The 15,153-nt window shown below is 38.6% G+C and overlaps 1 protein-coding gene across 2 annotated transcripts; it reads right to left on the bottom strand.

Moving 5' to 3' along the window:
- Positions 1 to 290: 290 nt before the first annotated feature.
- Positions 291 to 14,809, bottom strand: PCDH18 (protocadherin 18). Of its 2 annotated transcripts, none has more exons than XM_068989787.1 (4): positions 12,323 to 14,809; positions 11,453 to 11,541; positions 11,200 to 11,363; positions 291 to 2,440 (listed from the first exon to the last, which is right to left on the bottom strand). In XM_068989787.1, the coding sequence occupies exons 1-4, from the start codon at positions 14,807 to 14,809 to the stop codon at positions 1,773 to 1,775; spliced, it is 3,408 nt and encodes a 1,135-aa protein (XP_068845888.1). In that variant the 3' UTR covers positions 291 to 1,772. The 2 variants fall into 2 exon arrangements, with proteins under 2 accessions (XP_068845888.1, XP_068845887.1); XM_068989786.1 differs by having other exon boundaries at positions 11,453 to 11,538.
- Between the last annotated feature and the right edge of the window lie 344 nt (positions 14,810 to 15,153).

Here is a 15,153-nt window from a genome sequence, read left to right as displayed (position 1 = left end):
ACATATCTGTATGATGTGGTACTCATTTGAGAATTTAAATACCTGAGTTTCAGCCATTTTAAGGTTATTTAACTTTTCCAGTCTTTCATTTCCCTACTAGTAAACCAAGGGAGATAAAATTTTCACCTCTTGGAAACACTGTAAGGGTATAGACTTTTTTCCCTGACACAGTGTAACACAATAAGCTTTGAGACATAATCTGAAAAATGTTCAAGCAGTTACTATTGATTATTATTTTTTCTTTATACTTCAAATGCATTTAAATTCTTTAATCAGTTGGAAATATGGTAGACTACTTTCATTCCCATTACAGATCTCAAATTCATTCCTTTTCCATTGTAGTTTTTCTTGTTTGCCAAGCCAATTGAATGTTCCCACTCTACTATTCAAAACCCAACACTGAAATATGCTGTTATGAAGGATATGCTTCTTGCAAAACTTTGAATGTATATGTAGGAACAGGACTCTGATTTATGGACGGCTCTTTAGCTTTACTTTAATTTTCCTTTTATTTTCATTGACAGTAAAATTTTCTGGAGAGTACAATCAAGATAAGTGTATCCATAGAAATAACATTAATAGAAGCTTGGTCATAAACGAGAACAGTCATAACACCAACGTCCCTTACCAAGGCATTCCACACAGAGACATAACAGCACAATAAATAAAGAATTTGCCGTTTGTCACACAACAACTAAAACAGAATTGCAGTAAAAAACTGTAATTTTATAAATGTTTCTATACTAAAAATAAAAGCAAAAATATGAGATCATGCTCTAGAGACAAAAGCTAAGAGTGAAGAGTTATAGCAAAAAAAACATTGCAAAAAATAAAAATGTTCAAGTATTGTTAGAGGAGAGGGGAAGATTTGAATGAAAGAGTTTCAGGATAAATCAATTATATTTACTACCCTAAGAAGTATACCAACATAATTGTCTTTGTCCATGAATACTTTATGCTGTTAAAATACACACTGTTATCCATTTAAAGGACAAGATTCTATTTCCTTGGGACACCTCTCATATTACAAGGATGGAATAAAATTCATTGTTTACCTTGATTATAAGTAGATGATAATACTTTAGAAGTATTTTTAAAAACAGGCCAGTGTGATGCCCTGCAATAGTAGGAGCCTGGGAGTTAAAAACTGATTCTACTCCTATTTCTTTAAATCATTGTCTGTGAAAGATACTTCCCAGTCCTGAAATAAAATTTCACTTCCTGTTTCAATTTTACTGTAAGAATTGAACTATTAGAACTAGCAGAGAGCAGTAAAAACAATAATAACAATAATAAAATAAACAGTTTACTGATGCTTACTTTAAAAAAAAAAGGTAATGAAAAAAGATGGATCACTTAATGGAACTAAGAATTGAATAATGCTTTAGTGGGGTTATTCCTACAGGATAACAATTTCTTCCCCAACATAACTAATCTAAGCAGTGCGTTTATTCTTTGTGGTTGAATATTATATCAGATTTAAACAGTGGCTAGTTTCTACATGATTAGGAAAGACATGTTTGTCATGGGAGTAAAAAAATAAAATTTGTCTGTTAAATTACACATAAATATAAGGTACAAATGTATTTTTAAAATACAGATTAAAATAATCACACTTGCATTGTGTACATACGAAAATACAGTATTTAATATTCAATATACACAGACACATTTATGATAAATGCAACTATTTGGCAATGCCAGTTCTTTCAGGGTTTTTGCTGTCTCCTATTTCCATAAACCTGGAAACAAAAATGCTCTGCCAACATTTCCTAGCTCTGGCGGACATCCTGAAGCAGTTTGTTAATCTCAGCCACTAGCTCACTGGCATCCATGAGTTCATGTTTGCCGTCATTGAGGTGGTTAAGCACATTGTCAAAATCATCCTCTTCATAATTCTCAGGGATCTCCTCCATAGCCGGCAGCCATTTTGAAGAAGGCTGCACACTGGAGTGAGTTCCAAGTGGGGGCCCAGAGTTGTTGGTCGGGTTTTGAAAATGCGTACTGGCTGCCCAGGCCGCCACCCCCTGTGGGTAACCCACAGTCTTGGCTGGCAAAGGTCCCTTCCGGCGTTCCAGTGAGTTGGACCGGTCCATCTCACTGCACTCAGAATAAGTGTCCAGAGAAGGGGGCAAGAGGCGCTGGAACACGCTGCTCATTTCCGAGAGCAAAGAGGACGTGCTGGTGTCCCCAGAGTCCTCCTCACTTGGGGAGTCTTTCCCAAACGTGGAAAAGCTCTTCTTCTTCTCACTAGAGTCTACAGGCTGCACGTCATCCTCAAGACTCTGATGTGGATGCTGCTGCTGGGGCTGTGCTGGGAATTCCTCCCCGGGAATGAACATGTTGCTCCTATAATCCGAGGAGGGTGAGGGCAGCGGGGGCATCCAGCACTGGTCGGAGTGTCCCAGGACCCTGCACTCTTCCGTGCACAGCCTCATAGCTGTACTCAAGAAAAGCAACAGGGATTCAGTGTTACGCGTCGTGTGACTCAAACATAATAGAAAAAATCGTAATTTTATTTTTTTTTCAAATACACAATTTTAAACCATCATCATGATACTAACGTATTACTTTATACATTAGATGGACTATAATTACGACTTTAATATGACTGCTGGTTTTATGGACCTAGTGTATGTGTGTGAAAGTCTCTTAGTCGTGTCTGACCCTTTGTGACCCCATGGACTATACAGTCCATGGAATTCTCCAGGCCAGAGTACTGGAGTGGGTAGCCTTTCCTTTCTCCAGGGGATCTTCCCAACCCAGGGGTTGAACCCAGGTCTCCTGGACCTGGTATGTATACTTTTTCTTGTCCATCAAATAAGAAAGGAGGATTATGACTCATGTACTTCTCAGGAATATCATCTGCTCCTCAAGCAATAAGAAAATGGATGGATAACTTATGAATGAAAATGTCTGGAAGAGAGCTAAGGTGTGAGTGATGAAATATTTAGTGAACATAAACTCTATGAAAACCTGGAGGTGTACGGTGAAATCCATAACTTTAGAATGCTACCAGATAAGCCTTGAGTAACACCTTTGAGTACCTTCTATAATGTAGTCTATCTGACCTACTTTGCTTTTAGTGGAGGCACTGAGACTGTAATAAATGAATAAGTAATTATACTTATCAATCTCTCATAAAAATATACTGGATTATTTACTGACTAGTTACTTAAAACAGCAGTGCAAATTATCCTCAACTACCAGCCATCTGCAGTTACTCTGTTAAGAAGAAATCTTTTAGAGGTTTTAAATTCAAAAAGTTGGAAAAGTTATCAAAAGATGAAGAATATGAAAAAAAAAAAAAAAAAACACACACACACACACACTGGTTAGTTCTTCCAGATGTTATGATGCCCCATTGGAATATGAGTGGCTACACTCAGAACATAATCAGTGATATGAGAAAACCAGGAAAATTAAGAAGAAGGGAAAAATCTCTAAATTTGGCAAATATATTAACTACATAACCACCAAGAAATGTGAAGAAGTAAAATACACTCCACAAACCATCCATCTCTTTCAGTGATTGTTAGGTCCTTTCAATATCATGATTTCATTTTAGCTCAAATGACAGTATGCAGAAAATGCAAACTAATTATCTTAGATTTGAATTAAAACTGGATTGATATCAGCCATACTTATACATTCAGAGCTAATTCTGTAGATCTGGCTGCTGAAGAATGATTTCTCTTCCAAATTATTGCTGAAAAGGATGACTGTTGAACAATGCCAAATCCCCTGTCAGAGAGAAGCAAGTTGTTGAGTGTGCTTTTTGCTGTATCCCCAGCACTAGGTATAAAGTGTCTGAAGTGTCTGTATAGACTAGGCATTCGCTACATATTTTCTAATTATCAGGGAAATGCAAATCAAAACACACAATGATAAATCACCTCCAACCTACCAGAATGACTATAATAAAACATAAACACAAAAACCCAAAGGATAACAAGTGAGGGGAGTGTGGAGAATTGGAACGTTTGTACACTGGTGTTAGGAATGTAAGTGGTGCAGGTACTACGGAAAATAATATGGAGGTCACTCAAAAAATTAAGAGAGAACCACCATATGACCTAGCAATCCCATCTTTTGGATTTACCCATAAGAATTGAAATCAAGATCTCAAATAGATACAGCACTCCCCCTGTTTAGGAAAGCACTACTCACAATAACCAAGATGTGAAAACAAACTAAACGTCTATCAACTGTTGAATGGATAAAGAAAGTGTAGCATATGCATAGAATGGAATATTATTCAGCCTTAAACATGAAGGAAACTCTCTAAAATGTGACAATGTGGATGAACCTTGAGGACATTAAGCTTTGTGAAATAAGCTAGTTACAGGAAGACACATACTGCATGATTCCTTGTATTTGAGGCATCTAAAATGGTCCAATTCAGAGAATCCAGGAATGAAATGGTGGTTAACAAGCATTAGGCAGACTGGGAAATTGCTAATTAACGAGCATAAATTTTAAGTTAAGCAAGATTAAGTTCAAGGGATCTGCTGTAAAACACTGTACCTACTGTTAACAATATCACACAGCTAAAGTTTGGTTAATAGAGTAGATTCCATATTAAGTGTTCTTATACAATAAAATCACTGCAGATGGTGACTGCAGCCATGAAATTAAAAGACGCTTACTCCTTGGAAGAAAAGTTATTACCAATCTAGATAGTATATTCAAAATCAGAGACATTACTTTGCCAACTAAAGTCCATCTAGTCAAGGCTATGGTTTTTCCTGTGGTCATGTATGGACGTGAGAGTTGGACTGTGAAGAAGGCTGAGCGCTGAAGAATCGATGCTTTTGAACTGTGGTGTTGGAGAAGACTCTTGAGAGTCCCTTGGACTGCAAGGAGATCCACCCAGTCCATTCTGAAGGAAATCAACCCTGGGATTTCTTTGGAAGGAACGATGCTAAAGCTGAAGCTCCAGTACTTTGGCCACCTCATGCAAAGAGTTGACTCATTGGAAAAGACTCTGATGCTGGGAGGGATTGGGGGCAGGAGGAGAAGGGGACGACCGAGGATGAGATGGCTGGATGGCATCACGGTCTCGATGGACGTGAGTCTGAGTGAACTCCGGGAGATGGTGATGGACAGGGAGGCCTGGCATGCTGCAATTCATGGGGTCGCAAAGAGTCAGAAACGACTGAGTGACTGAACTGAACTGAACTGATACAATAAAATTGGAGAAGGAAATGGCAACCCACTCCAGTATTCTTGCCTGGAGACTCCCAGGGACAGAGGAGCCTAGTGGGCTGCCGTCTATGGGGTCGCAGAGTTGGACACGACTGAAGCGACTTAGCAGCAGCAGCATACAATAAAATAAAATTTTGGAAAAGACTTATGCACAAGAAAATGAAGAGTAAATGTCGCCTTTCAGAAAAGGAGATGTAAAGCACTTTGTTCAAAGGTGTGGAAGTCCCTGCTCTTCATCATGTGCATCTCAGAGATAATTCTGTTCTTATACCTCATCCATTCTGGGTCTCAATTCTTAATAGAGAAGGAGTCAGCTGAAGAACAAAAATGAGGGTAAGAACCGTGAGAAAAAAATGTCTGATTGTTAGGAAGGCTAGAAATTCAAAGTACAGAAAATGATGGATAGTGTGAATGCCAATCCCATGGGAATCACAATGGGGTGAGAGAAAGAGCAATACTGAGAATCCTTGTGTCATTTTGCTGTGAAGAAAAGTGACATTTAAATCAGCAAGAATAAAAAATATTTAGATGTGCTGACTTCAAGCATTACTATTATTGGGGGATATTTACCAACTATTGTTGTTTATCATATACGGACAAATCAAAAGATGTTGAAAGTAACTGGAATACCTCCACAGCCATGAGGTTTTCTAAGCACCGAAATAACTATCAAATGGTAATTAATTTTTTCCTTAATTCCCTGAGTCTCTGAAAGTGGAAAGGAGATCCGTCTGTATTGTCTTACTCACAACCTTTTAGAAGGAAGAGTAACAGACCTAATGACATCTCTTCAGTTGTTTTCTGGCCCTTAATTCTGTGGGAAGGTCTTAATTGTTTGATCGAATTTGTTTTGTTTATGTGTAATGAGGGGGGAGAAAAAGAAAAATTACACAAGCTTCTAAGACTCCTGAGCATGATCAGCTTTCTAGAGAACTAAATGTAATGAAAATCACAATCAATACCATCTGAGTAATTAAAACAACAGTTCGTATAAAAAATAAATTTGGTCATAGGAATTTTTAGGCAGGGAATGCTATCTTATAACTTCACAATAAATAAATTGGGCTTTAGTTATAAAATAATAAATTAATATAAACTTTTAAAACTAAAAAATATGAAAAATTAATGAATAAAGATTAACGGGGATAATTTTTTTTTCTGCTCAGTCGTGTCCGACTCTTTGCGAACCCATGGACTGTAGCCCACCAGTCTCTTCCATCCATGGGATTCTCCAGGCAAGAATACTGGAGTGGGTTGCCATTTCCTTCTCCAGGGGATCTTCCTGACCCAGGGATTGAACCCAGGTCTCCCGCATTACAGGCAGATACTTTAACCTCTGAGCCACCAGGGAAGCCCAATGGGGATAAGGAAGGCTAAAATAATAGAGACGGAGGAACAGTGGCACAGAAGGGGCATTTCTTAATTTCATTGATATTTTCAACCTTTACCCCAAGACTCAACTGTGTGAAATCATTCTCAGTGTACATACAGCTTAGTGTCACAGATGTTCTACACCATATCCAAGAATCAGGACTTGTTGGCTAGTCGTGCAAGTGGCCAATCTTCCTCTGTTCCTTGAAAGCTCTTGTCCGGTGATTAAACTTTCTCTGAGGAGGGAAAGTCATGGGGAAACAGAAAACTCTGTTTTCCCACAGCAAGATGGTGAGTTTTCTCTCTGTACTAGACCTTATATTCAGGACAGGAAGCAGGCATTGATTATAAGAAGGTAAATATATGCCTAACTCCTATCAAGCCATTAGTCATTGAGTTATCAATCTATTAAGAGCCTGACATATGTAAAATGGTGTTATAGCTCCTCGCCGTCAAATGGTTTCCAGTACTAGAATAATCAAGTGTGACAAATGAGGTCATAGATGTCTAAAGTGTCAAACTATATGATGCTGAGACAATATGTAAAAAAAAAAGTAGGATGTCACTTACATGCAGAATCTAAAAGCTATAACTGGTGAATATAACAAAAAAGAAACAGGCTCACAGATATAGAGAATGAACTAATGGTTACCAGTGGAGAGAGGGAAGAGAGGAGGGGCAAGATAGGGATAAGGGATTAAGAGGTACAAACTATTAGGTATATTCTAAACAATTAGCCACTATTCTATATAACTATAAGTGAAATATAACTTTTAAAAATTGTGAATCACTGTATTATATACCTATAACATATAATATTGTATAGCAACCATATTTCAATAAAAATAAAATTTAAAAAAGAGTAGGGGTGGATGCTGAAGCAGTTAAAGAGAAACTTGAAACAAACTTTGAAAGATGAATAGAATTTAGATAGACAAAGTAAAGACAAGCTAATTTTTCAAGTAGAAACGTGAACATTAGCGAAGGATTGCTGTGTTACGTAGAAATGACCCTGCCTTTTGCAAAAGATAAAAAAAATAATAAATTTAATAAGCTAAGACTGGGTTTCACTGGCCTTGAAACGTCAAGACAAACAGCTGAATTAGGTGTTGCCGGAAAACAAAAGTCAGTTACTGTTTTTGAACTGCTGCTGCTAAGTCACTTCAGTCGTGTCCGACTCTGTGCAACCCCATAGACGGCAGCCCACCAGGCTCCCCCATCCCTGGGATTCTCCAGGAAAGAGCACTGGAGTGGGTTGCCATTTCTGAAAAAGTTGTTCAAGCTGTATGAAAGAAAGGTTTGACAAAGGAAGAAGCTATTGGAGAGTGAATATCACTTCATGTGCTGACACAGAAAAGCAACCAGAAGTAGGGTACCAGCCATGAGAATGGAGAGGACATAGAATTAAAAAGGAATGTTTGAATTAAATAATCATAGATGTTACAATGCTAAAAAAAAAAATGAAATGAGCTCAGTCAAGGAGTATCACAAGGACATCCTGGCAGGAGATTTTGCAAGCATTTGTGTAGAGTTGTAATTCAAAGTTGAATGAGTAAGGAAGAAAGCATGTTGACAAACATGAACCAACAGACAAAAATGCATGCTGACTCTACTGTTCAGAATGCATAGTCCTCCTGTGGGAATTAATAGAATGAATTAATAGAATGAATGACCAGAAATGACCCTGTTGGCAGGCAAAGCAATATAACATAATCTATATTTGATCACAGTCTAATGCAGAAAAAAGCAGTTGGAATAAGACACTGAAATCCTAAAAATATCCATGCTTTAAAAAAATTGTGCTGATTTCCGTTAATGGCATTCAGATGTGGACTTAACATGTTTTTCTACTTGGAATATTTCCTGGGAATACAAAGTTTACAAAGCAAAACTTAAACACACTAATGTGTTGAAAGAAACTGCAAATGTGAAGAATAAACCAGAATATGGGTAATGTATCATCAGAATGATGGTGATAATTAAGTATAGATATTTGATTATGCACATTTCTATACTAGCCAAGCATACAAAAAGCTTAAGATATTTTATGGATCATTAGTGACTTCCTGGTGCAATGTGCCTCTAGAATGCTGCTGCTACTGCTAAGTTGCTTCAGTCATGTCCGGCTCTGTGCAAGCCCATAGATGGCAGCTCACCAGGCTCCCCCTCAGAATAGTTTCTACAATACCCCACAGAGACAAGAAGCTAACAAGGTAGAAGTGTATGTATTGTAATACAATCTATTAAAATACAGTTACATGGCCTAGCAAAAGAGCTCTCCCACCACACACCTAGATTAAGTATAATTTTGTGGAATTCCTTTTTAAAGACTTGTCTACATATTAACTGGTGTTATTAGATGGTAATATAAAAATGACCCTCTAACTTTCAAAAGAAATGTGACTTAGGAGGAGTCTAAAGTCACTCACTAAACAAGGCTCTAGTATCTATAGTTTATCAATATCCACTTATTATTTCCCCAATTATCCTTTATTCTTTAATTCAAGCATTAGATAACTCTCCTGCCATGAACATACCTGGCAGTGGTAACTTTGAAAATATAGGCTAGAATGAAAGAGGAGTTGTGACCTTTTTTAAAAAAAAAATTAGACCATGATTAGTTATTGAATTAGAGAATTTCAGAGTTAAAAAAGGACTTTAGGCATCATTTGTGCCCAGCAAGGTTATCCAAGCAGGGGCAGTTATATTTTTAACTATAGTGATAAATGAATTGTGTCAATGAGTCAACTTTCTACAATTGAAAAAATAACTTAGGAAATATTGGTATTTTACCCATGATATATTTCCATTTTATGAAATAATTTAAGTTGGGTAATTATATTATTGAAAATTAGGGATCAATATTCAAAATTTGAGTTCCATCAGTATTATAGAATCATAGAAATTCAGCCAACTTTTTCATTTCATGGATAAGAATAACAAAACTGTTTCTCTATAAGCAAATTGTCTGAGGCCATATATATTCCACTAGTTTTTTCAAGAATTTCTCTTTAAATTGGTCTAGAGAATTTATGAATTTAACAAAAACAAACAAAAAACCCCCACCATGAGTGACTGTGTATCAGCTTTCAGTGTACATTGATTGTAGCCCTTAATGCCACTAGAAGTCCTTCCCGTACATCATCCTGTCAGAAATGCAGTATCTATTACAAGAATAGCATAATTAAATAAGCAGCATTCCATTGGTTCTCAGACAGGTAGTAAGACTTTAGAAAGGCAAAACAAATACGTCCCTCAAGGTATTAAACAACAACAACAACAACAAACTTACTTTATATCATTCTTGATAGGTTTGTGTTTCTGAGTAGAAGCATGGGTTCAAATCTCACCTCTAAAATATACAAATTGCTTGATTTTGTATACTTTTTTTTTTAACCTTTATAAGCTTCTGTTTTCAAATCTTAAAAAAAAAAAGAACACTACTGTTACTACCATCACCACTAATTGCTATGCCAGAGTGCTGGGAGAGGGAGTGCAGGTCCTAAACTCATGAGCCCAGAGGAAGCACTGGGGCATCACTGGTAACTGTGACTGCGACTGCCTGGATTAATACTCCTGCAGCTGCTGCCACCATTACGACTACAGTTTACGAGAGCTAGCATTTCTATTTACTGATTTCCACTGAGTTTCGGTGGCTCTCTGAAGCTCCCTGAAGTCTATTTCCTAAACTATCTTATTTATCTATATTTAGGAAACAGTTGTTCATGGACTCACACAGGTAATACAGTTTTGTTCTCCTTTTCTTTCATTTATCACTTCATTTATTCATTTATCAAGTGGCAGTTATTTGATCAACATTCAGTGGAATTTAGAAATATAAGTAGCCAAAGGAATAGGTTCTGAAGGGTTGATTTAATATTACAGTCTTTAGTAACAGGGTTGCTACAGTGAGGCAGTCAGTATTTACTCAGCTGGATCTGAGAGTTTCTACTGTAGGATTAGAGGGGAGGGACTCTAAAGAAAACGTGGCTCACAACTTAATACGGTCTCCTCCATCTAGCTGTGTACGTATAAATTCCCCTCTTGGACTCTTGCTCCTCCTTCATTACAGTGGAGACATAAAATGAAAGGTGGCAAAAAATATTCCGTGCTTGCCACCTACAAAGATGCATTCTTTTGCCTATTTTTAGTGATTGAAGTATACCATTCCCTAGAGTATTTTCATCTCTGATTATGTGAGTTGGTTCCCATCACAGGAAATGTGTCCTCCAAATTATAGTCCTGCTTACCACTAGGCACCAAAACAGGCTGTCTGAATAAAAAACAACCACCCAGTAATTTGACAGAATTGCTCAAGAGTGCCCTATGGCAGTAGTGGATGAGGGAGAAAGAGGAGGGAAGTGGTGTGGTTTTTTATCCTCCTCTCCCCACTCCTTCCTTCTTGTCCTCTTAAGCTTTCCTGTTTATTCCCTTTCTCTACCAACTGATTACTATGAATTTTAATTAAACAATATAAAATTGTTTCAATTTATGTTCATTACTGATAGTGTGCATATAACTACTTTAGTACAAAGAAAAATAAAAGCATGGGAGAAACCACTCACTCCCACTGGGGCAGTAGACCTGAAAATAAGGATTTATCTATCACCACACTCTTACCTGCTGGAATTCTTCCATCTGTAAGAAACAGATCACTGAATCCTTCACCCAGCAGCCTGTCTATTGGAGAATCTCGCCCCAGATCATAATCACTGTCTCCTGCTTCACTGTCACCACGGCCACTGTCTTTCAAGCTAAATTTGTCCATGTCTTGAAGGGCATATCTAGAAAGAGAAGTCAGGGAAAGTATAGATTTTACTCTTCAGCATTAGGTTATTGGAGATATAATAGGTAACAGGAGGGCCATTCATACCTATAGCTCCTGGAATATTTGTTTCCTCTAAAACTTGGCCTTGGCTGATACTGTCCCTGGTGAAGCATTGAAAGAAGCTGGGAAACCTGCTGGAAACCAAACAGACTATTGATTCCTGGACACAAATCCCCCAATACTCAAAATCTTTAAGCAAGCAACTACAGTTACTACTCACTACTTCATCCTAATTAATTGAACACATTATCTTCATTTTAAAGACCTACACATGCTAGACTCTGATAGAACATGCAACCAGCCACCAAACAGAAATGAAATAAGTCCCAGAGAGATTTAGATGTTATCATACAGCTGACATTTTCTTTTTGAAAGGGGATTCCTTTATTTAAACAATGACTGATTACCTTTATTTTATTGTTCAGGTTAAAGTGATCAGTTATAAAAATACATGGGAAATGCTGTAAAACACATGTAGTCAAAATAATGTCAGAAAAATTTCAAAAGTTGAACAAACACACATGCACTGGGATGGGATTCTGGAAGCCTCCATTTTTAAATTTTTCTTAGAGACCATAACTATGAGAATTAGAGCAAGCCCCTTTGTTTCTGGCTTGAAATATCATAGTCTGAGGATAAGGGGACTCTAATTAGATAGTCCTTTGCTAGCTTCACATTTACTTTTCGACATTACACATAGTACATGCAAGCAGATTCTTTATGAAAAACTTCAGACTAGCATGCTGAGGTGTGTATATTTGCTTTATCTACATAATGTAATGTGTGTCCTATTTAATTTCCATTTTGTTAGTACTGTTACTTAGTAATGGAAACATTTAAGAACTAAGGCATAGACAAACTTCTGACCACTAACAACTGAGTGTGTCAGTGAATAGGTGCAGGGTGTGATCTTACCTCAACAGCAGGGGTGGCATGGGTGAGTTCTAATGAGAAATTCTCTGGCACGTGGTTTGATGAGATGGTCACCAAACTGTTGAGGGACTGGTGACTGTTGTGACTCTGCCGGCTGCCCATTTGCCCTCTTTCTAAGGTGGGAGATGAAGACGGAGATGACCTGTGATGAGATCTGATGGGCAGGGTGCCGTTAACGGTAGGCACCAATGTGATGTCCCCTTTGTGGATCTGCCTGGAGGGTCTTTTAGGGTGATGCTGGTATGTCGATTCTGCTACCCTGCAGTTGTAGGATCTAGTGTCTTTTTTTTCTCGGTTACACCTAGTTGCAAAGAGCACCATAATAACCAACAACACTGCACAAATTGCTCCTAAGGAAATGATTATAATCATGGAGACATCCAAGGGTGCCTGGCTTACTGAGGTCATTGCTGTACTTGTCACCGACTCTGCATATTCAAAGATCACACACTTCAGAAGGACTTTGGTATGCAGCTGAGGATTGCCTTTGTCCTGGATGACAACTGAGAGCTCCCATTCTGTGTAGGGAACAGATTCCATGCTTACGTTGGTATGGATGTCACATGATCGTGGATCAATTACAAAGATATTCTCCTCATTACCTGCTACTATGGAGCAGCTGAGTTCTGCATTCACACCAGAGTCTCTGTCAATTGCCCTAATTCTTGTGACGTGAAAGCCGCTTTCAGCCCCTTTGGGGATGGAGATTTCTGCCGTGTTATTGCGCAGTGCAGGCCCTATAACCACAGGGACATTGTCATTTTCATCAATGATGGTGAGCACAACTGTGGTATTGCTTACAAGTTGCTTTGGACTTCCACCATCTCTTGCTTCGACCACAAAAGTGATCTGACTCACCTCCTCATGGTCAAAGATTCTGAGGGCATAGATGGCTCCATTAGATGGGTCAATGGTTACATATGTAGTTATGGAACTTCCCAGGATAAAACTCTCCAAAATGGTGTATGTCACTTGCCCATTTTCTCCAAGATCAGGATCTGTGGCTGTAACGGTGGTGATATATGCCCCGGGTGAGTTATTCTCTGAGATTGCAAATTCATATCGACTTCTCTGGAAGTGGGGTGGATTGTCATTTATATCATTGATTTGAACAGTAAAATGTTTTACTGTAGAGAGACTGGGTGTCCCCTTGTCCTCAGCAATTACAGTCAAACTGTATTCAGATCTCTTTTCTCTATCCAGCGTGGCATTCGTCAAGATTAAATAATTGTTTTCATAAGTCTTCTGAAGTTTAAAGTGACCATGTCCATGAAGCTTACAAACTATTTCTCCATTCAGCCCAGAATCCTTGTCCTGAACCCTGACCAAGGCAACAAATGTGTCAATAGGATCCCCTTCAAAAATATAAGAAATTTCTTCTTTTCCAGGGGACATGAGGTTTATGCTAATTTCAGGTTTATTGTCATTAACATCCACAACCTTAATTATAATTTTGCAATGTGCTGGGATTGAATTTGGACCCAAATCTTGAGCCTGAACATCAATCTCATAGGATTTGGTGATTTCATAATCCACCTGCTTGAAAAGAGTCAAATGTCCTCTTTCTGAATCAATCTTAAAAGTCTCTATAATTTTGGGAGACACATGACTGCTGAAGGAATAGACAATTTTCCCATTAGCGCCCTCATCTGGATCAGTGGCATTCAGATCAAGGAGCAAAGTGCCAACAGGGGAGTTTTCTAAGAGTTGTATTATATAAGACTGCTGCTCAAAAGCAGGGCTGTTGTCATTAGAGTCTGAAATACTGATTTTTAGTATGGATGAGCCAGACCTCTGAGGCACCCCCATGTCGGAGGCGGTGAGCTGAAGCTCATAGCTTGACTTCAGTTCCCGATCCAGCTCTCTGACCACTATGAGTTCGGCATACTTCGCTCCATCAGTCCTGGTTCGAACCTCGATATTAAAAAAATCATTGGCAGAGAGAGAGTACGTGTGGAGGGAATTTTCCCCAACATCTGGATCAAATGCACTGTCTAGAGGGATACGGGTCCCCACGGCCGCGCTTTCTGAAATCTCAATAGGTATGAGAGATCTTGAAAACTGGGGCGAATTGTCATTAATATCCAGCACTTCAACTTCAATATGGAAAAGCTGCAGATGCTCAGTGGGCAGAGTGATCACATCAAACTCTATGGAACAGTTCAAGTTTTTCTGGCATAGTTGTTCGCGGTCAATTTTTGATCCTATGCTGATTTCCCCGTTATCCTCGTTGACCACGAGTAGAGGATAATTTCCCCGTTGCATGGCTCGGAAGCGAACAGTAGAAGGATTAGGTAGCTTAACTAACACATCAGCCACATCCTCTGATAGTCTTGCAATTACCGATCCAACCCTCTGCTCCTCATAAATCCTGTATTTCAAATTCTTGCCCAGCACATCCAAGTTGAAAGACACCACCAAGAGTGCAAAAACAAACGTAAAGTGCATTTTAGCATTCATTTGGTACATCGGTCAGTTTATGAGATTCCGTTCACAGAGCAAGTTAAAACAGAAAACCAATCCCCTCAACTTCCTTTGGCAACTTAAAGCTAAGCTATATTTGGTACCGGAAACTTGAAAGCGTCTCTTAATAACACAGCACAGCAATTAACAGCTCGCAAACTTTTGCTTTATACACACCGTGTCACGCCTTCCAGATATTACCGGCATGGAGTCCAGCCCTTGCATTTGTTTGGCCGTTCGTCCTCTTGGCAGGCAAAGAAGAGTGTCACCTCCGCGTTTTCCCCCTTGTGTAGTCGGAATCCATCTATTGCAGGGTGCCGGCGGAGTCCGCAATGGATCTTTCCCGAGTG

Source organism: Capricornis sumatraensis, chromosome 17 (genome assembly GCF_032405125.1).
Source record: "Capricornis sumatraensis isolate serow.1 chromosome 17, serow.2, whole genome shotgun sequence".
Lineage (NCBI taxonomy): Eukaryota > Metazoa > Chordata > Mammalia > Artiodactyla > Bovidae > Capricornis > Capricornis sumatraensis.
This window is presented reverse-complemented; position numbering and strand designations above follow the sequence as displayed.